This window comes from Schistocerca cancellata, chromosome 2 (genome assembly GCF_023864275.1).
Source record: "Schistocerca cancellata isolate TAMUIC-IGC-003103 chromosome 2, iqSchCanc2.1, whole genome shotgun sequence".
Lineage (NCBI taxonomy): Eukaryota > Metazoa > Arthropoda > Insecta > Orthoptera > Acrididae > Schistocerca > Schistocerca cancellata.
The window spans coordinates 546174061-546195366 of NC_064627.1; the positions used below are offsets into that span (position 1 = coordinate 546174061).

Below are 21306 nucleotides of genomic sequence, written 5' to 3' on the forward strand. Positions count from 1 at the left end.
TTTGTCTGATGTTCTTGTTTGCTCTTCAGGATTTGTTACAAATTGTCATTTATTCTCACATTGAGCTGTAAAATCTTATATGAATTATATCATTAGAGAAGTAGCTTCAGTCTTACATTACTACATTGTAGGTAGATGATGATGGGTAGCTGACTTTTCTGAAATATTTGTATGACAACAATCATTTTCAAAGTGAAACCAGAGTAAAATTTTGTACTGTTCACCAAAAGGTCCTAGATGCATACTGACAAAAGAAAATAAGGAAAAAGCTTAGGTCTTTTGCTGAGAAAAAGAGGTGAGAAATGGGTTGAAGGAAGTGGGGTGATGCAGTGTTAATTTCCCTAAATCACATTAGTTAAATATTAGGATTGATTATTTGACGAAGTTAGAGCCAGTTTTCTATATGATTGTATGCTCTGTCTAACAACAACATTGTTAATGGGATGACAGACTCTAATCTTCCTACCTTTCCAGCAAAGTAGTGTAAACATAGCAGGAGAGAAAGTGAGGAAAATAAACATTGAAATAATAAAAAACCAGAAATATGGGAATCACTGATTAGAGGGAAATGGTTGGTGTACCAAACTATTACTGTATAATGACATATGTGTATAAGAGAAATTTCAGACAGATTTCTTCTCAGCTGCACCATAAAAGAATGAAGAAAGCTATCACTCGCCAACAGTCCTTGTACGTGGCATCTTGACACATCATGATGGTGTTACTAGTGCTATGTTTCCCTATGAGGAATTCTGATATGATTGGGTTACATATATGCTGATATTCCTGCCAGAAACAATATATTTTCCAGCAAATTATTAATTCTTCTTACAATTTAAACACAGCTTCAGTTTTCAGTATAAGTAATAATTTATTTTATACAAAATTTCTATAAAAAATGAAATTTCTGGGAGGTTAATGTAGTGAAATTTTGTAGTGTTCAGTCATAGAACATGAGATTCATGTTGTGTTGCAGAAGGTAGAATGTAATTCACTTTCTCAATTTTTTTTTTTTTTTTTTTTTTTTTTTTTTTTTTTTTTTTTTTTTTTTTTTTAAAGAGACATTTATTGCCTATTTCTAATGCTGGTATAGAACATCTGTACATGTCTTCAAAACCTTCTGACTTTTCACTTTTTAGGGAACATTTCATCAAATGGTACTTTCAGAAATACTCCTTTTGAAATATTCAGGAATATACGACTGAGGGCAGTTTCTAGGGTAGGCTTTAATTCAGCAAAAATTTCCTTCCAGTTTTCATTTAGGAATTTATTCATGTTCTCATCTGCAAAAAAGAAAAGGCAGAGTATGATTACATTTATAATTGTATTGTACTGTATTGCATAGTATAATATACTAGTCAAAGACATCTGAAGTGTCTTGCACATGTATATATTACAGTTTCCTATTGACTTCGTATTTTCTCATCTAGAAAAGTGTGTTCTCTGCGTGATTTCCTTTCAGTGGAATCCATAGAGGAAAATACTATTTTGTTTGAAAGCTGGAAATTACAGATATTACCAACCCATGTAGAAAATATAATGCAAATATGAATTAAAGAAATCTTAAATCAATTATGGCTATAAACAGTTGTAAAGAGTGTGTTTATTAATTCCCATTGCTAATTTTGAACTTTTCATCACTTATTCTCAGAGAACACATACAGAAGATGAGTGAAAAATGTCTCAAATGTAATGTTCTGAAAAAAACAAATATTTCTCAAAATTGATTTTACATACTGTCATTAAAAATATCTGCAATAATGAAGCTTGTGTTTGTAACATTAATTAAGCTAAAAAGTAATGTGCTAAGTCACAGTATCTGTCAGTATTATTTAATTATACCATGTAAATTGCTTAGATTATATTTCTTATAGTTTGTATAGAAGTACTGTGAGAAGTGTCTGAATTGACTCAGTGGGATACAATAATTTTTTTGCACAAAAAGTTGAAAGCTTCATCTGAATAGTTTATTCATAGGAAGAAGAAATAATGGTGCTTTTAAAATACCTCTGTGAAAGGAAACAGAAATTGTTACTGATTAGATAGTGGAATTATATTAATGGAATTGGAAGAAAGGCAGAATTCATAGAGGGGTGTGGAATAAAAAGGGAAGAGGAAACTGACTTCTGTAAAAGTGCAGAAATTTCACATTAGTTGTCAGAAATGTCCTTTGTGAGAATGTTATCAGACAAAGGATAAGAATGAAGCAAATAGATGAAAAAATGTTTAATCTGACATACAGATTTCACAAAGGGGAGAACGCTTACAGACATGGAATGAATTAAGAAAATAAATAAAAACATTGCTTTTTGCAGAATTTAAGTGTAACTAGGTTGAAACAGTATCACATGAGCTGATACTTAACACACTAACAGTCATCATTGTACTGATAAAATGATCATAAAGGCTAAAAATTTGTGTGTCACATTTTGTTTCTGTGTTAATTATGAAATTTGCTTGTGGGCTGGTGTCAAGGTGAATCACTTACTTCCAGTCTTTGGAGCTATTGAGAATGAAAGCATTTCAGTTTGTAAGTAGCATGAAACCAGATACTCACATGACATTTGGAGTCTGACTTAAACTTTGTCATGGCATGACAATCAACAAGTTAAGAAGTACTGCTGTTATGTTTCTGACTAAAGCAATTTAATTACAATAACTTTAAATATACAAGTATAAGAATGTTACATGTATTATAAAATCTCGGCACAGTGAAAGTTGTTACTTCTTTCAAAATCCTCCTTTGTGGAGATAGAGAGAATAGTTGTCTTTCGATACAATTTTTTTGTTCATTTTATTGAGATATGCCCAGATAGCTCAGCAAGTGGCTGTGTTTAGGTTTGATAACCCAAGGTTTTTGGAACTGGTAGTTGAGTAACCATGCCAGTCCTCATTTTCTATGCAGGGTGGTTACAACTAAGCTTTCACTACTTCAGAGAGCCCCCACAGGACTACAAAACTTCATGGAAACATTCGTAAAGACGGGCGGAAGAGAAATAACAACTAAACCTTTGCAAGAAGCACATTTTAGTTTCCACTGTGTGCCACATGTATGTTACAGCTTACAAAAGTTGCTCAGTGTGATGACCATTTGCATCCACGGCAGCCTGGAACCTCACTACAGATTGTTCGTAGCACTTTTCAAATGGGGATTTACAGCTGTCATCCACTGCTTGAGAATCACACATTATGCGCAGCATTCTCAGCCACGACAACAGTAACTTTAACAATTTTTGGTGAAGTTGGTTACATCAGCATCTTCGAGGAGTAATTGCCAAATTGAGAGTTAGCCATTTAAGTTGAACTTTAGAATGAAACCCATGTTGACTGACTGCAAATGTAACGCACACTACTGCTTGTTTCAACCCTATGTCGCCATACAATTACCAATGCCTAACAGTGAGTGGTGGCACTAACACTACTAACAATGCAAATGCTGCAGTGCACATTCTGAACATAATTTCTAGAAAGTTTGGTACTCATATTGTAAATAGTTTTCTCTCTTGACAGGCTCAAGTAGTGAAACTTAATGGTGTAACCACCCTGTACTTCCATGACATGGGGGCCAGTGTGTCAGCTAGCCTGGATGTAGGTTTTAGGCAGTTTTCCACATCCAACGAGGTAAATACCAGATTGGTTTCCATGTCCAACCTCATCAGTTCCATGATTTGCAAACACTTTGAAAAACATTATCACATTTGCCCACGTGATGAAGACTAGATACAGACAGAAGGGGTACACTGAGTTGGCAGTAGCTTTAAAATGCCCTTTGGAGTGGCAACCTCAATTTAATAGTAGTCTTTGTAATAGTATGGTTGGTTCTGTGCATACTTGAAGATGTACTTAACTAGTGTTGACCCAGTACTAGTGTTGACCTGGCCTTGGCTTGATAAAAGGTCCCAGAATGGATAAATGGATTTATTGAGAATGGTACACCTGATCAGAACAGGTATTGTCAGTGTGTTTTACAGTTAGGAGATAAAAGCAATGTTTTCTTTAAAATTTAATGAATAGGTGTACTCTTTCTTATCAGTTTTCTGTTATTATCTACGTTAATTTGATTGAGTGTAAGCCAATCCTCGCTGTAGTCATAACATTCCTCAAGCCACATGTTTCCTCCTCATCTCCATGAGTAATGTCAAATGGTAGGCAAATGTTCTGTATGTGCCACAGAGGAATTTATGGAAATAAATTAGCTGATGTGGTGCCCCATGGGTGTGCACTACCCAAGTGTGCACTACCCAAACATCCCACAATCTTTCATTTAAGGCATATGTATTCATGGAAGGATGGATGGCTGAAAATGAGGAGATAAAATTTTTGATGAATGAAAGTCAGCATTTTACTGTGACATTGCCACTCACATAGAATGAACCACCTCCAAATTGTATACGTCAGTGGAAGGTGCGCTATGAGTATGTAATGAATTGCATATGAATTTCTGTACATTCATCAAGTTAACTGCTGGCTTACCAGTCTTGTGTACAAACTGTGAGGATGAAATCACAAATATAGCTAAAATGTGTCGCGCATACAGTTTATAATCAGTGCACTGAAAACAGTCTCCATGTAGGAAAATGAGCTGAGTACAATACAACTTCTGTGAAGTATCGCATCTCTTGTCTATAGGTGGACAAAAGTTAGATACAAGAAGCAGCATGCAAGAAGAAAATTATAGTCACTGATAGTGCAATGAATGATATCAAACTACATGGGAAGAAAAAGGACATTGAAAACAAAGTACGACAGCCATTTTCTACCTCAGAAAAATAACAGATCCACTGTGAGTCAGGTCACTGATGGTGAACCAATATTGAGAATTTCCTACAATGCATTATGAGCTCCTATGAACAAGAAAGACAAAGGGAACTGTTGTTATGCAGCAGAAAAGTGCTAATAGGAAAAAAAAAAAAATCAGCAAGTATCAACCAGCAATAACAGGTAATGAAACCAGGCACAACATTTCCCACAGCAACTTCTGTGAATCATGTGTAATAACAGCTTCAATGTGCAAAGACATTTGTGTGTTCTTAGCAGTCTAATAAAGTAGCATGAAATGAAACAAAAGACCTAGTGATCTCTCAAAAGAAGACTGTAAGAGTTGAGAAGCTTAAATGTAATCATCATCTCTGTTCCACATTGTCATGAATTACCAGATTGGTCATGTGTAAATAGAGGTGCAAAGTGCAAATGGAGATACACAAAATATACGCACGAGATTTAAAAGTATAAATTTTGTTGATATAAGTAGGACAGGAACAAGATTCCACATTGCTACATCTCAACAGATGAGGGTAGGTCATAGTAATAATGTGGATTTAGATTAATACACAGTTGAATTTTAGAAACAGTAAATTGAATGTACAGTGTCGTGCAGCAAATGCTATTCTTCTCAAAGACAAAAATTATTAATTCTTGGGAGAATTAATCATGAAATGCCATGTTAGTGAGGCAATACACCTGCACCACTAGGGTTATGGTGTTTTTTGTGACAAGTAAACATTCCACCAAGGCCATACTAGACCAAGCCAGTGTATGGCACATGACTCGTATATGCCTCAGACTGACTTATTCACATGAGTGATCTACCATTTTTGTATTATAATATACAAGACTTACAAAACAAAACAGATGTTTTTGAATAATTTATGACAGGACTGGCTCAGTTGTAATAGTTTTTACAAAGCACCATAAATCAGTAGGTAACATTTATTTTTTTTCACATTAGAAGGATATAACGTAGCAGTGTCTTAATTGTAGAGCATATAATAAAGGTGGCATGTAGAGCATATAATAAAGGTGACAGTTTTGCTGTTTAATCAATGAAAATGAAGCTCATAACCAACAGAAAAGTGCTGTAGTTGAACAGATTTTGTGTTGACAAATTTACCCTGTCCGTGTGTGTGTGTGTGTGTGTGTGTGTGTGTGTGTGTGTGTGTGTGTGTGTGTGTGTGTAAATTTGAGTAAATTATTGTCGAGTCATAGAAGTGTAAATCTTAAGATATTTGAAGATCTGAACATTAAACTTTACCAGATTTTCAGGAAAGCAAACATTTTACAGGTTGTATCCTATCTTAAGGGACTAAAGATCTGCTTGGACTAGGACCCACTAGAAAAGTAAATTAGTTGTGAATTAGGTATAAACCTCTATTATTTTTGTATGCCCCTTTTTGTAAACAGAGAGCAGCATGATCTCTGCTCATTGTTGCTTTCTTTTCTAGGGATTGTTCTCTACAGCTAGAACGTTGTCACACCATTTGTTTAGTCAGAATCACAGTGTCAGAGCAAGTAGTACTATCATCTGATGTGCAGGGTATTATAATAAAGTAAACCCATCTGATATTTTGAAAAGCAGCACTGTTTGGGGACAACCACCTCAAAAAGAGTCAAGCGTACACCAGACACACAAAGTTTGTGAGGACGAGAAATGGTTGAGAATGTATCTCATTGACATCACCTGAAGACCAGTAGACTGAGGAGAATATTAGCATTGTTAGACAGTTTATTGAAGACGATTGTCAAATATCAGTTGCTGAAATTGCTAATGATGTTGGGACAAGCTATGGTAGCGCTCAGGAAATCATCACTGGCAATCTTGGATTTTGGAAAGTGTTCAGAAGGTAGGCACAGAGCACAAATTTTACTGTCTTGAATGTGTGCAAACTTCTATTCACACATTACCAAACTGAAGGGGAAACTTTTTGCAACAGTCTTTGAAATGCAATGAAACATGGGTGCATCACTACAATCGGGAATCGACAAAGAGCAGCATGGACTGGTACAAAAAGGATGAATCTGCTCCCATCAAAACCAGAAGCTGTCTTTCCACAGAGAACGTTCTCGCACTAGTTTTTTTGATTTTATGTGTCTTGTTCTCATTGTTTTTCTTCAAAAATATTGTATTGTGACTGATGCATACTGTTACCAACTTTTCAAACAAACAAAGCATACTATCATCAGAAAAGGCACACATTTCCAGTCCAGGATGTGGTCAGGCTTTGTGACAACTCTCGACCCCACAAAACTGCCTGAACTCAACATAAACTTCAGGAGTTATTCTGGATGACATGAACATTCTTCCTACAGTCCAGACTTATTGCCCTGAAATTTTCATTTCTTTGGACCACTAAAGGAAGCAATCAGAGAAAACAGATTCACCAATGACGTTGCCATCAACATGTCCATGTGCAACTGGCTGCTGTGACAGCCATGTTTATTTAGTGAAAACAGGACCAAGAAACTGGCTGTTTGCTGGTACATAGAAAAGTTAGCTTATTTGTATGAATTTTTCCGAAGTGTAAGTGTTATAGTCTTAGGTGGAGATTTCAATTTACCAGATATAGACTGGGACACTCAGATGTTTAGGACGGGTGGTAGGGATAGAGCATCGAGTGACATTATACTGAGTGCACTATCCGAAAATTACCTCGAGCAATTAAACAGAGAACCGACTCATGGAGATAACATCTTGGACCTACTGATAACAAACAGACCCGAACTTTTCGACTCTGTAAGTGCAGAACAGGGAATCAGTGATATAAGGCCATTGCAGCATCTCTGAATATGGAAGTTAATAGGAATATAAAAAAAGGGAGGAAGGTTTATCTGTTTAGCAAGAGTAATAGAGCAGATTTCAGACTACCTAACAGATCAAAACGAAAATTTCTGTTCCGACACTGACAATGTTGAGTGTTTATGGAAAAAGTTCAAGGCAATCATAAAATGCGTTTTAGACAGGTACGTGCTGAGTAAAACTGTGAGGGACGGGAAAAACCCACCGTGGTTCAACAACAAAGTTAGGAAACTACTGCGAAAGCAAAGAGAGCTTCACTGCAAGTTTAAACACAGCCAAAACCTCTCAGACAAACAGAAGCTAAACGATGTCAAAGTTAGCTTAAGGAGGGCTATACGTGAAGTGTTCAGTGAATTAGAAAGTAAAATTCTATGTATCGACTTGACAGAAAATCCTAGGAAGTTCTGGTCTTATGTTAAATCAGTAAGTGGCTCGAAACAGCATATCCAGACACTCCGGGATGATGATGGCATTGAAACAGAGGATGACACGCATAAAGCTGAAATACTAAACACCTTTTTCCAAAGCAGTTTCACAGAGGAAGACTGCACTGCAGTTCCTTCGCTAAATCCTCGCACAAACGAAAAAATGGCTGACATCAAAATAAGTGCCCAAGGAATAGAAAAGCAACTGGAATCACTCAACAGAGGAAAGTCCACTGGACCTGACGGGATACCAATTCGATTCTACACAGAGTACACGAAAGAACTTGCCCCCCTTCTAACAGCCGTGTACCGCAAGTCTCTAGAGGAGCGGAAGGTTCCAAATCGTTGCAAAAGAGCACAGGTAGGCCCAGTTTTCAAGAAGGGTCGTCGAGCAGATGCGCAAAACTATAGACCTATATATCTGACATCGATCTGTTGTAGAATTTTAGAACATGTTTTTTGCTCGAGTATCATGTCGTTTTAGGAAACCCAGTATCTACTATGTAGGAATCAACATGGATTCAGGAAACAGCGATCATGTGAGACCCAACTCGCTTTATTTGTTCATGAGACCCAGAAAATATTAGATACAGGCTCCCAGGTAGGTGCTATTTTCCTTGACTTCCGGAAGGCGTTCGATACAGTTCCGCACTGTCGCCTGATAAACAAAGTAAGAGCCTATGGAATATCAGACCAGCTGTGTGGCTGGATTGAAGAATTTTTAGCAAACAGAACACAACATGTTGTTATCAATGGAGAGATGTCTACAGACGTTAAAGTAACCTCTGGCATGCCACAGGGGAGTGTTATGGGACCATTACTTTTCACAATATATATAAATGACCTAGTAGATAGTGTCGGAAGTTCCATGAAGCTTTTCGCGGATGATGCTGTAGTATACAGAGAAGTTGCAGCATTAGAAAATTGTAGCGAAATGCAGGAAGATCTGCAGCGGATAGGCAGTTGGTGCAGGGAGTGGCAATTGACCCTTAACATAGACAAAGGTAACGTATTGCGAATACATAGAAAGAAGGATCCTTTATTGTATGATTACATGATAGCGGAACAAACACTGGTAGCAGTTACTTCTGTAAAATATCTGGGAGTATGCGTGCGGAACGATTTGAAGTGGAATGATCATATGAAATTAATTGTTGGTAAGGCGGGTACCAGGTTGAGATTCATTGGGAGAGTCCTTAGGAAATGTAGTCCATCAACAAAGGAGGTGGCTTACAAAACACTCGTTCGACCTATACTTGAGTATTGCTCATCAGTGTGGGATCCGTACCAGATCGGGTTGACGGAAGAGAGAGAGAAGATCCAAAGAAGAGCGACACATTTCGTCACAGGGTTATTTGGTAACCGTGATAGCGTTACGGAGATGTTTAGCAAACTCAAGTGGCAGACTCTGCAAGAGAGGTGCTCTGCATCGCGGTGTAGCTTGCTCGCCAGGTTCGAGAGGGTGCGTTTCTGGATGAGATATCGAATATATTGCTTCCCCCTACTTATACCTCCCGAGGAGATCACAAATGTAAAATTAGAGAGATTCGAGAGTGTACGGAGGCTTTCAGACAGTCGTTCTTCCCGAACCATACGCGACTGGAACAGAAAAGGGAGGTAATGACAGTGGCACGTAAAGTGCCCTCCGCCACACACCGTTGGGTGGCTTGCGGAGTATAAATGTAGATGTAGAACTTATAAAAAAATTCTAACTTATATTTGATTCACTCTCATAGTAGTACAGTAACTCATGTTATAACAAAAATGATCAATTCTCAGATCTTTTGAGTCAGTGCATGCTAAAATATGTAATTCAAACGTAGAAAAATGAATGAGCACAAGGGAATACTATCTGCAAACTACATGTTAAGACATTCTTCAAGTCAGGAACCTTGGAAATCAGTAGCGACTACCATCGGAGCCAAAAATAAATGGAAAAAATTCTTAGAACTTCTGTTTGGACTCTTAAATAGTAACACCCCACTAAAATGGTAATATTTTTTATAAAACCACATTTAAAATCAAAGCCTGTACCATTAGATGTTAAAATAAAAAAATATGAAGGAAAAATGGAAAACATGTATAGCCTGTACAGATTGATGAACTCTTTGAGTAAGATAAAGAACTCTAGAAGCGGTACAAATACCAGTTTCACAAAGATGTCAGGAGATTAAAGGCACAAAGAACCCCAACAGGTAAGAACCTCAGATAATATTTCAAAGTCTTGCTGGACAGCTGTAAATAAGAACTGCAATATACCACCTGCAGTATGCAGTGAAGACATTCTATAGCTTATTGATAGCTTTTTCTTCTTCTTCTTCTTCTTCTTCTCTTTTTTTTTTTTTAAAGGGGGCAGGATTGGATGAAATTACACTATTTCTGTTGAAGAAATTTAAACTTAAGATAGTCTTAAGCAGTTTCCTTAAAGGTGTCCGACAAGTTGAAACTGTCTGTAGTCAAACCCTTACACAGAAAGGAAAAATAAACCATGTTCAGAACTATTGCACTAATCTCAACATTTATCAAACTGGTGGAGAAAATAATATTAAAAGAATTCTTTGAACATTACAGCAGTGCTGACATGTTAGATGTTTCCAGTGTGGTTTCAGAAGATGTTGAAGAACCACATCAGCAGCAGTTCAATTTGTCCATTATATATTTGAAAAAATAAATGAAAGTCCCAGGCAACGGTAGTAATGGGGACCTCTCTAAAGCTTTCAGTACAATTCATAAAGTTGTGCTCTTCTCAAAAATGGCAGTGAGAAGTGTCGATGGAAAAGTCTTGTAATTGGTAGAAACACATTTCAAAGGCAAACAACAGTATACAGAAATTGTATGTAAAAATAGGAACATACTGGAGAGAAGATAAGCAAGAATGAGATGTATACATTTCGGTGTTCCTCAGGGCTTCATTTTAGGCCAATATCTGTTCATATGTTATGTAAATGATTTCCCAGTCTGTATAGATAATAAGCTTCTGATTACTACGTATGCCGATGACACATCTGGTACCTGTTGTGCAGGGTGCAGGCAGTAAGCTTTGAATTGAATTGAATTTTGAATTATTCAAAGCTTTATTAAAAAGACGAGTTCGCTTTTGAAGAGACAATTTAAAAGTTAATGTAGAAAAACAAATAATATTCACCTTGAACTGAGTGGTCCAGATAGAGAACATATTGTGAATGATGAGATTCTGCCAAAAACTTTTTCAGAGTCTAAGTTTTTGGCTGCATACATTTGGGGAGCAAAATAACTGATGATGGTCGAAGTAGAGAGGATATAAAATGTATGGAGTGTAGCCATGTGTGGAAGTGAAACATGGATAATAAATAGTTTGGACAAGAAGAGAGTAGAAGCTTTTAAAATGTGGTGCTACAGAAGAATACTGAAGATTAGATTGGTAGATCACATAACTAATGAGGAGGTACTGAATAGGATTGGGGAGAAGTTTGTGGCACAACTTGACTAGAAGAAGGGATCGGTTGGTAGGACATGCTCTGAGGCATCAAGGGATCACCAATTTAGTATTGGAGGGCAGCGTGGAGGGTAAAAATCGTAGAGGGATACCACGAGATGAATGCACTAAGCAGATTCAGAAGAATGTAGGCTGCAGTACGTACTGGGAGATGAAGAAGCTTGCACAGGATAGAGTAGCATGGAGAGCTGCATCAAACCAGTGTCAGGGCTGAAGACAACAACAACAACATAATAGATGATTGACATTTATGGAAGCGACAAGCTGGCCTTGTCTCTCCGGTCTGTATGCAGTACAGAGATTACCACCGTTCCCTAAGGAATGTATATTTTGGACTAGTATATCCCTTCTTGTCTTATGAAACAGTACTGTGGAGTGGGACATTCCATGCTAATACGAAAAGTGTTTCCTTACTGTAGAAGACAGATTTGAGGTTCATAATGAAAGTGAAACAAGGAAGATTTTCTAAAACCGTATTTACCGGTTTCAATATTCTCTTAGTTTTTGCCATGTATCTGCTAGAAACCATTGTGCTAGTGAAAGAAGAGACGAAGTTCACAGATTAGCAAAACAAATGCTGTAATTCATATTTTATTGACTATGCACGTGCAAGTAAAATTACATGTTAGAGGCACAAAATAAATAAGAAATGTGTTTTCTATTAAGACAGTTGTAATAAGAACTGAAAATCCATAAACAGATAAATATGATGTTTAATGTCCTGCATAAATTGAGAGGGAGGGGATTCTATTTTGTTTTAGGTCAACTGTCTCATCAGTTGGTATGGTAAGTGATATCAGCCACAATTTTCTGATGTATTATTTTTACTTTCATAGACTTACTTTTATTATTTTATGTTAGAGTTTAAATGTAAGGATGATTGTGTGTACGGCAGTGATCAAGTAATATTTGAATTATATTTTTATGTTATCATTGTACAAGTTTACACATTTTAATGGTGTTTGTCTCTAATTCTCAGTAAAGTTGCTGGTAATCTTGCCATTGACTGTATTTATCAAATGGCTCTCCTCCAACACAATGAAAATAACTTCTTTTTGTGTTATGAAATGCTCTACATCCTCACTGTGGATCTATGGAACAAAAAACTACACTTGATCTAATCTAATTGGAATAGGTTCCCTTCATAAAAACAGATTTAGGAAAATGTGAGAAATGCATAGCACTAGCACATACTGGCATAAGATTTTTAGTGATGTTTAATACATAGAATCAACAGCTTCTCATATCTTTCTTGTTAATGAAATGTTCTAAATTGTTTGCTGATGTTGATTATTACACTTCATTTTAATGAAAGAAGGGGTTCATTTAAAAAATTCTATTTTTTTGTTGAAAAAATGAAATTATGAAAGTGAGTAAGAAGTACTTAGCCTGAGAAACTGTATGGGAGGTGAATTTGAAATAGTAATAGCACTTGATATATAAAAGTAAGCTGTGAGAATGCTTTCAGTTTCTTCATATATTCTTGTAAGGTATTAATGGCCTATTTATGCTGGAGAGTGTATTTTGAAAAATTCTGTAATAACCAGTGTTGTGTGTGTGTTTTATTAATTCTGCAGACATAATGATCTACCAATATAAATATCCTGGATGAACTTAAAAGGGAGTGTAATTTTACTGGTTAAAAGCCATAATGTATCTTGAATAAAAACCATCATTTCTTAAGTAATTCATTGTTACTGAATCCTAAAAATGCCTTTTTCTTGATAACCCTCTGCAAGGCACCTAACAGCAGTTTGCAGAGTATTTATGTTGATTGGTATTCTACAAATACCTGGGTATAACACTTTGTACTAATACGAAATGGAACGATCACTAGGGCTAAGTCGTGGGTGAAGCAGGCACTAGGTTTCAGTTTACTGGTAGAATGATGGGAAAATGCAATTGGTCTGCAAAGGAGTTTTGCTTTGAGATCATTCATGTGACCCATTCTGGAATATTGCTAAAGTATGTGGGTCCCATACTAAATAGGAACGTAAATAGAGGACAGTGCAAATGGTCACAGGTTTGTTTGACCCATGGGAGAGTGTCACAGACATCATGAAGAAACTGAACTGGCAGACTCTTGAAGATAGATGTCAACTATCCAGAGAAAGCCTACTTACTAAGTTTCAAGAACAAGCTTTAAATGATTCTAGAAATATACTACAGCCTCTTACTTATGACTCATATGGGGATCACGAGAACAAAGATAGATTAATTACAATAGACACAGAGGCATCTGAACAATCATTCATTCCTTGCTCAATATTGGAATGAAATGGGAAGAAACCCCAATAATTGGTACAGTGGGACGTACCATTTGCCTTGCATTTCAAAGTCGTTTGCAGAGTATAGATTTAGATGTAGACCTAGTTAATGATTTGGAGGAACAGTGTTTTAATTTCACTATTCCCTTGCTGAAGCATACACCATTTAGGCATAAAATGAGGCAGCAGTAAGCTAATCTTGCAGCATTGCTGTCTGATATCATCTTTTAGTATTGTTTCAGCTAACACATTGATAAGTTGTGCTGTCATATGTCAAAGTGAACAACAGTAATATAAAATGAACAGTGAACTAGGTGAGAAAAAAATTATGATCCATACAAGAAAATGACACAGATTCCAAGCCAACACTGCCATCCAACAATGAGGCAATCCTCTACAAGGTAATTAGTGACTGAATATGAGATCTAATGCAGCTGCACTGTCTAATGCTTTGAATGGGTCATTACTGTGGGGTAATGTATACACAGTAATGGAGTGATGTAATGAAAGTTTACTTTGTTACTGTTTACTTGAAAAGTGATTTAGCTCAAATAATGTAAGTTTATTTTATCGCTGTGTAATTAAACTAAGATTTTGCTCATACATCTTTACCCAGGTAATATAAAGACAGCTGTTCTTATCGTGTACAGAGTAAGCCATGTACCCACTTGAGGGCTAAAGGTTCCTGATCGTGAGCAAATTTCCTATGGTTGACTGTACTAAGGTTGGCACACTTTTCTCAAAACTATTTGTTCAAATCAAACCAAATTTGAAACATGCGTAAGTGTAATATTTTCTTCAGATTGTGTTACTTACATGATGGCAATATTGTTAACACAGAAGAAATTCCAAAAAAGGAGTGTGACCTAAAACACTGGCATTTAAGAAATAATATCTAAGTATTGGTGAACCTTTTATTTGATTGCCATAATTGTAGTACATTTTAATGAAAATAATGTCATTAATTTCTGTATTAGTTTCGTTGATATAGATATGTTAGTTTCAGAAAAAATTGTATCTGAAGCTAAAAATTTCATATTATCGGGAAAATTTATTTAAAGTTTGTGATAGAATCTTTCCAACCTACATCCAAAGTTAAAACTCTCAGGTTCAAAGCCATCATACTTGCAATTTTCTGTACCCTCCACCTTGTGTTTGGAGGCCCTGTTTTCAATTCTGGCTCCTTTTGTCATTTGTAGGGCAGTTTTCTCAGCCCCTCACACCCACAGCTGAGACCAGGTGAGCATGGTGGCCTGGGGAGATGCAACAATTCATCCCTGTGTTCACAAAACCAGTCTTGGACAATGAGAGCTGTGTGAGCAGGGGTCCTGTCATACTGGAATACAACGTCGCATTTGTGGAACAAACATTGTACCGTGGGATGGAACTGATCAGCCAAAATGGTCACATAAGTCTTAGCAGTGCTAATGTGACCTAGCAGAGTAACCATGGGACCTATCCAATACCACAATATGGCTGCCCAAATCATCACTGAACACCTGCCACATTTCACTTGTGGAATGTAAACTGGGCCAGAAATTGGAAATGGTGTGAAACAAGACTCATCTGACCAAACGATTTTCTTCTATTGATTAACAGTCCAGGTTATATGGCTTTGGCACCATGTTTTCCCATTATAGACATTTGTGTCACTTATATATGATTTTAGAATTTCAGTTTAACCTGCTATTCCCAGATTATGAAACTCCCTTCATTGTGTTTTGGTGCTCACAGGGTTCACAAGTACAGCATTCAGTACTGCAGCAACTTTCATACTTATCGTCCCCACATTTTTCATCACAATCCTCTCCAGTGACCATCTGTCATGATCATTGAAGACACACTTCTGTTAACGTTATGACCTGGCAGGTGATGTTTTTCTGCCTCCTGTGTATGTGATATAAATGTTTGATACAGTGCCTCTTGAATCACCAAACACTTTGGCTACCTTAATGACAGAAGCATCCACCATATGAACATAAACTGTTCGCCCACATTTGAATGCACTGAGCTCTGACGTAGTGCATTCACAACAATGCAGGACACTTTTCTGACTAGGAGTGACACTTAGACATATTGAGAACACTGCACAGTTGCTGTTCATTTACAAATACAACAACTCGACCTGTGTACTTGGATAGCATCTGCATATATATTCAAGCATGCATTTCTCATAGCGTTTTTATATTTCTGTCAAACCCCTTACCCTACTAGGCATTTTGATCAGATAGGTTATGACTCAGTTTATTACTCAGCTGTAGTTAAAGAATTAGATGCAGCCTCAAATTATGTTAATGTCACATGGAGAATAGCAACAATGACTTGTATCAAAGTTATTTTAACATGAACAACAACATAACATTCATAATTATTGAAGTTCACACTTTTGGGACTCATCACAAGTGAATGAGTATCCCAGCTAACACTGATCATAATAAATAGCACTATGCTGTAGTTTATGATGACACAAAATGGTAAAGGTGTTCTTGACTCTTTACTAAGATAGAAAGTATGAATTAGGGTATGAATATGGAACTGAGTATCAGCAGTGAGTAATTATGTGAATTACTGTGATCATGATTGACTAAACTCAGAACAGGTTCTTACCTATAGTTTTTCCTGCATTCAGAAGGTTCTCAAAATTCATCTCCATATGTGCTGGTTCCATAGTGTATATGAATTCAGTTTCATTTCTGTAAATTTTTCCTCCTTTCTCTGCTGGAACAGCTTTATGGATAAGATGGGATTTCAAATCCGCTGCAAAAGAAGTTGGTGCACTTGACTTAAAATTTACAGTAAGCAAAAAATAGAAGTGTAATTGTAAATATGCATTTCATGAATTAAATATGCTTATTATTTTAATTGGTATCATTTTTATGAATTAGAACTGTAAGACAACTGCATTTGAAGTCTAATTTTAAACTGCCTGTAAAAGCATTAGAAATTATGTAGTGTAATGGGATACATGATAGTGCTTCAGTTCTGAAAAAAGGATGTTGTTTCAATTAGAAAAAAAACTATTAATGCTTCATTGCAACTGTATTTAATCATAATAATTTGTGTATGTGTGTCCATGTACAATCTGCTGTTTATACATTGTGACTCACAAAAACAATTGGACCAAAAGTACTATTGATACTGTCTTTATTTCAGTACAGAATTCTAAAATTAAATGTATTTTATCTGAACTAGGTAACATAATGGGCAGTGTGTGGACAGTAATACTGTATTAGTGTTCATATGGTAGTGAAAGGTAGTTCATTACTGTGTAGGATCATGCTAATGAAAGTTATTTGCTTTTACTGTGATAACTCACTCATTATAATTTTTGATTTTCCTTTGCCTTTCACAGGGAGCAGCAGAACTTTTCCATCAGCTTCATAGTCAGCCTCTATTGTGAGTTTTGGTGTAATAGTATCACCTTCAAGATTATATCTTGATGGATCAGAGCTGAAATACAAATAAGTTCCATGTTACTTATGATATTATTTTCAATTAATTTCAACTGCATATTATTATAAACTGTACTTGTCAAATCGTTGAGTTTTTCGTTCTGATCTAGTATGAACCCCTGACACAGTGATCATATGTATACGTGTAAATGATATTTGCAACTCAGTGATTACTTGATAACACCGAGAAACAGTGATTTTTTTTACACGAGACATTTTCACTAACTGTTGTGTGTTTTGGTCTGCTGATTCTGAGTATAAAGTTAGAATTTCTCTATTGGGTTCCAATTTCTTGTAATGTATTTGGTCTGCTAATTCTGTGAATGAAAATAATTTTTGACAATAACTGGATGGGTAAAAAAATCTACTCACCAAGTGGCAGCAGCAGAAAACACACAAACATAAAAAGGTTTAACTTATGCAAGCTTTTGGAGCCAGTGGCCCCTGCTTCTGGCAGGAGAGTTAAAGGGAAAGGAATGGGGGTGAAGGAAAAGGACTGGAGAGGTTTAGGGAAAGAGGTACAGTTCTGAAAAATCACCCAGAATCATGGATCGGTGGAGACTTACTACACAGTATGAGAAGGAAAGACTTCTCATCCCTTCCAAAAAGTCTCCCCTGACCCAGGTTTCTGTGTGACTTTTATGAACTGCACCCCTTTTTGTAAACCTCTCCAATCCTTTTCCTTCACGCCTCTTCCTTCCTTTTCAACTCTTCTGCTGGAAAAAGAAGCCACTGGCTCTGAAAACTTGCTTGTCTATGAAATTACATTATATTGTCAAATTCTGAATATGAATTTAGAATCACCCTTTTGGGCTCCAGTTACTATCACAGTGTGAAAATATTATAAGCTAAATTATTTATTATTGCATACCAATATTTATTTCTTATTTGAAGCTAAATTGTTTATTATTGCATATTAACATTTGTTTCTGTTATTTGCAGATACTGCTGTATTGAAATAATATCTTCCTGTTGGAAGAATATTTAACAAGAGATGTATATCAGTGAAATAAAAAAAATCTCTTATGTTTGGCATCTTATTAACTTTATTAACAACTTCCCAAATTTTTAATATTTTGTGGTTGTATATAGTGTGTTTGCCAACTAACAATGCACCGTATGTGTGTTAGCCATCCAAACTTTTAACTCTCAAAAGAGAAATATAACCTTAGTGGTAAGAATAGCATATGAACTCTACTTTGGCTGTAAGACAGGTGATCAGGATAAATCATGGCCACCACATACATATTGTGCTTCATGTGTGACATGGTTAAGAGGGTGGCTGGAAATCAGATCTCTTCACTTGTGATTTGGCATTCCCATGGTTTGGAGAGAACTGCAGTACTGCACAACAGACTGCGACTTCTGCATTACACAGCTCTCTGGAGTAACAGTGAAGACTAGGCACACTGTCCACTATCCTGATCGTGCTTCAGCTAAAAGGTCCGTCCTCTCAGTTAAGCCTGCCCATTCCTCAAAAACCAGAAACATGGAGGATAGATATTGATGAGACCAAGGATGATGAATTTTCCAAGGCTGAGCTACATTCTGGTTGTGAAAGACAGGACCCATTGTTTTTCGACACAAACATTTCAACTGAGCTTCATATGATTACACAGTCTGAATTAAATTATCTGGTTAGTGATGCTGGGAAAAAGGATGGAATGTTCTGGATAAAAAATGCAAGGGGTGTTTTTTAAGAGAACAACAGTTTTAACGTCTTTTCACTCAGTATGATAACTTGATGTACTATAATGATGTGGACATTTTATTTGACATCTTGGGGAAGCCGCACAATCCTAATGAAAGGCAACTTTTCGTTGATTCTTCGGAGATTAGTTTCAGAGCAGTCCTTCTGCACAATTGCAACTAGTATCATTTGATCCTTCTTGCATATGCTGCATATGTGAAGGAATCATATAACAACATGAAGCTTGTGCTGAACAGTATATAATATGATGGATGGCATATATGTGGTGATCTGAAGGTGATAGCCCTGTTTCTTGGGTTACAACTGGGATATACAAAGTTCTGTTGTTTCCTTTGTGAGTGGGACAGCAGGGGCAGAAAAAACAAGAATTTTGTCAAAGCAATGGATCGTACTGGCAAAGGTTTTGAGTTTCTCAAAACCAAATTCCCTAGGATTAGTGATACCAAGATCAAAGAGGGTATATTTTATTCTCCACAAATAAGGGAACTAATGAATGATAATGCATTCATAGAAAGTTTGAAGGAAGCTGTGGCGACTGCATGGAGATCCTTCCAAAGCATTGTAAAATAACTTCCTGGGAAACTATAAGGCTGATAATTATGGAGAACTTGTTAGTCAGTTTATTGAGAATTATAGCAAACTTTGTTGTAATATGTCTCTAAAACTCAATTTCTTGCACTCACATTTAGACTTCTTCTCCTCCAATGTTGGCAGTGTAAGTGATGAACATGGTGAATGTTTCTATCAGGAAATATCTGTGATGGAAATCCATTACAAAGGTAAATGGAGCCCAAGGATGTTAGCTGACTACTGTTGGACTCTCAGAAGGGATAATCCTCAAGCTAGATACCCCAGAAAAGCACAGAAATGCACATTCTAGGCACTATACAGGGAAATGTAACTTTTTTGGCACTAAATAAATATATAATTTCATTGAATTGTAATGTATGTGTTTAAAAAGTATATTCCCAATGGAAAAAGAAACTGTTAACAGATTTGAAATCAGCAGAAAAAACTCCATATAAATCACCTTTGAGTTTCCATTTAACACATCCATTCCTCAGTGTAATAGAAAAGTTCTACTATTGAGATAGAGTGCAAACACACCCCCTATGAACCTACATGGTGTGACCTGGATGCAGTTTGTCAGCTGGACTAGGTTGGGATAGGGACTGTGTTGGGTGGGGTGGTACGAGGGCTCAGGTGTGGTATGTTGGGGCTCAGAGAAACAGCCACTTTGCCAGCTAGGGATGCATGGGGAGGGGTGACTCATGAGCTAGGCATGTGATAAGCAGGTGTAGGAACCAGTGGGGAGCAGCAAACACTGAAAGTGGTGTGGGGTCATGAATTTTCAGGGGGTGATAGGGTGGAGGAAGGAGGAAGGAGAAACTGTTGGGTGGTAGGTGTGGGGCATTAGTTTACAGGAGATAGAGGTGAGAACAATTACGGAAGCAAAGAATATGTTGCAAGAATAACTTTTTCCATGTACGTAGTTCAATGAAGCTGGTGGTGAAGGGATGGATCTAGGTGGCCCATGGGTGAAACAGATGTTGAAATTGAGCATATTCTGCTTGGCTGCCTGTTGTACCACCAAGAGGTCAATTTTGTTCTTGGCAACAGTTTGGCAGTGGCTGTTTATCAAGATAGATAGGTGGGTGGTAATCATACTGACGTAAAAAGTTGTGCAACAATTGTAGCAGAGTGCATAACCTGTCTGCTTCCACAGGTGGCCTGGTGTCTGGCGGTGTAGGATAACCCTGTGACAGGACTGGAGTAGGAGGTGCTGTATGGGTCATTGGGCAGGTCTTGCACCTTGGGCTCCCACAGGGATATGATCACTGTGGCAAGGGGTTGGAGTGGCATAGGGATGGACTAGGATATTGCTTAGGTTGGGTGGGAAACACAACACCACTTCAGGAGAGGCAGGGAGGATAGTGGCTAGGATGTCCTTCATTTCAGGGCATGATGTTAAGTTCTGATAAGGGATATGGTTCAGTTTTTTCAGGCCAGGGTGATATTGGGTAATGATGGAGGACTGATAATTGTACGTGGTGGGAGGATTGGGGTGTTTGTAGGAATATTTTATGAGAAATCTGTTTGCAGACTAGATTTGGGGCAGTAGTGCTTGTCTGTGAAGGCCTTCGTGAGACGTGCAGCAGGGGAGTCTCATCACCGCTGGCAGCTCATCCGTGGGTGGCCAAGCTGTATGAGAGCAATTTTTTTGGTGGGAAAGGGGTGACAGCTGTCAAAATGCAGGCGCTGATATTGGTTAGTGTGTTTAAGGTGGGCAGAGGTGTGGCCATCAGAGAGGTGGACATCAATGTTTAGGAAGGTGGCACTACGGTTGTGAAGGACTCTGTGATGTGGAGGGAGAGGTGTTGAGGTTGTGAGGGAATGAGAGTA

General features: G+C 37.1%; 1 protein-coding gene across 1 annotated transcript in view; it reads right to left on the minus strand.

Annotated features, from left to right (window-relative positions):
* Nucleotides 1-846: 846 nt before the first annotated feature.
* LOC126162123 (protein takeout-like) overlaps nucleotides 847-21306 on the minus strand; it is a 70531-nt gene continuing 50071 nt past the window's right edge. Inside the window, exons 4-6 of the mRNA XM_049918411.1 lie at nucleotides 17057-17190; nucleotides 16348-16497; nucleotides 847-1283 (exon numbers count right to left, since the gene is read on the minus strand). Of these exons, the coding sequence (XP_049774368.1) occupies nucleotides 1129-1283; nucleotides 16348-16497; nucleotides 17057-17190 (439 nt within the window). The 3' untranslated portion in view covers nucleotides 847-1128. The remainder of the gene's footprint in view (nucleotides 1284-16347; nucleotides 16498-17056; nucleotides 17191-21306) is intronic.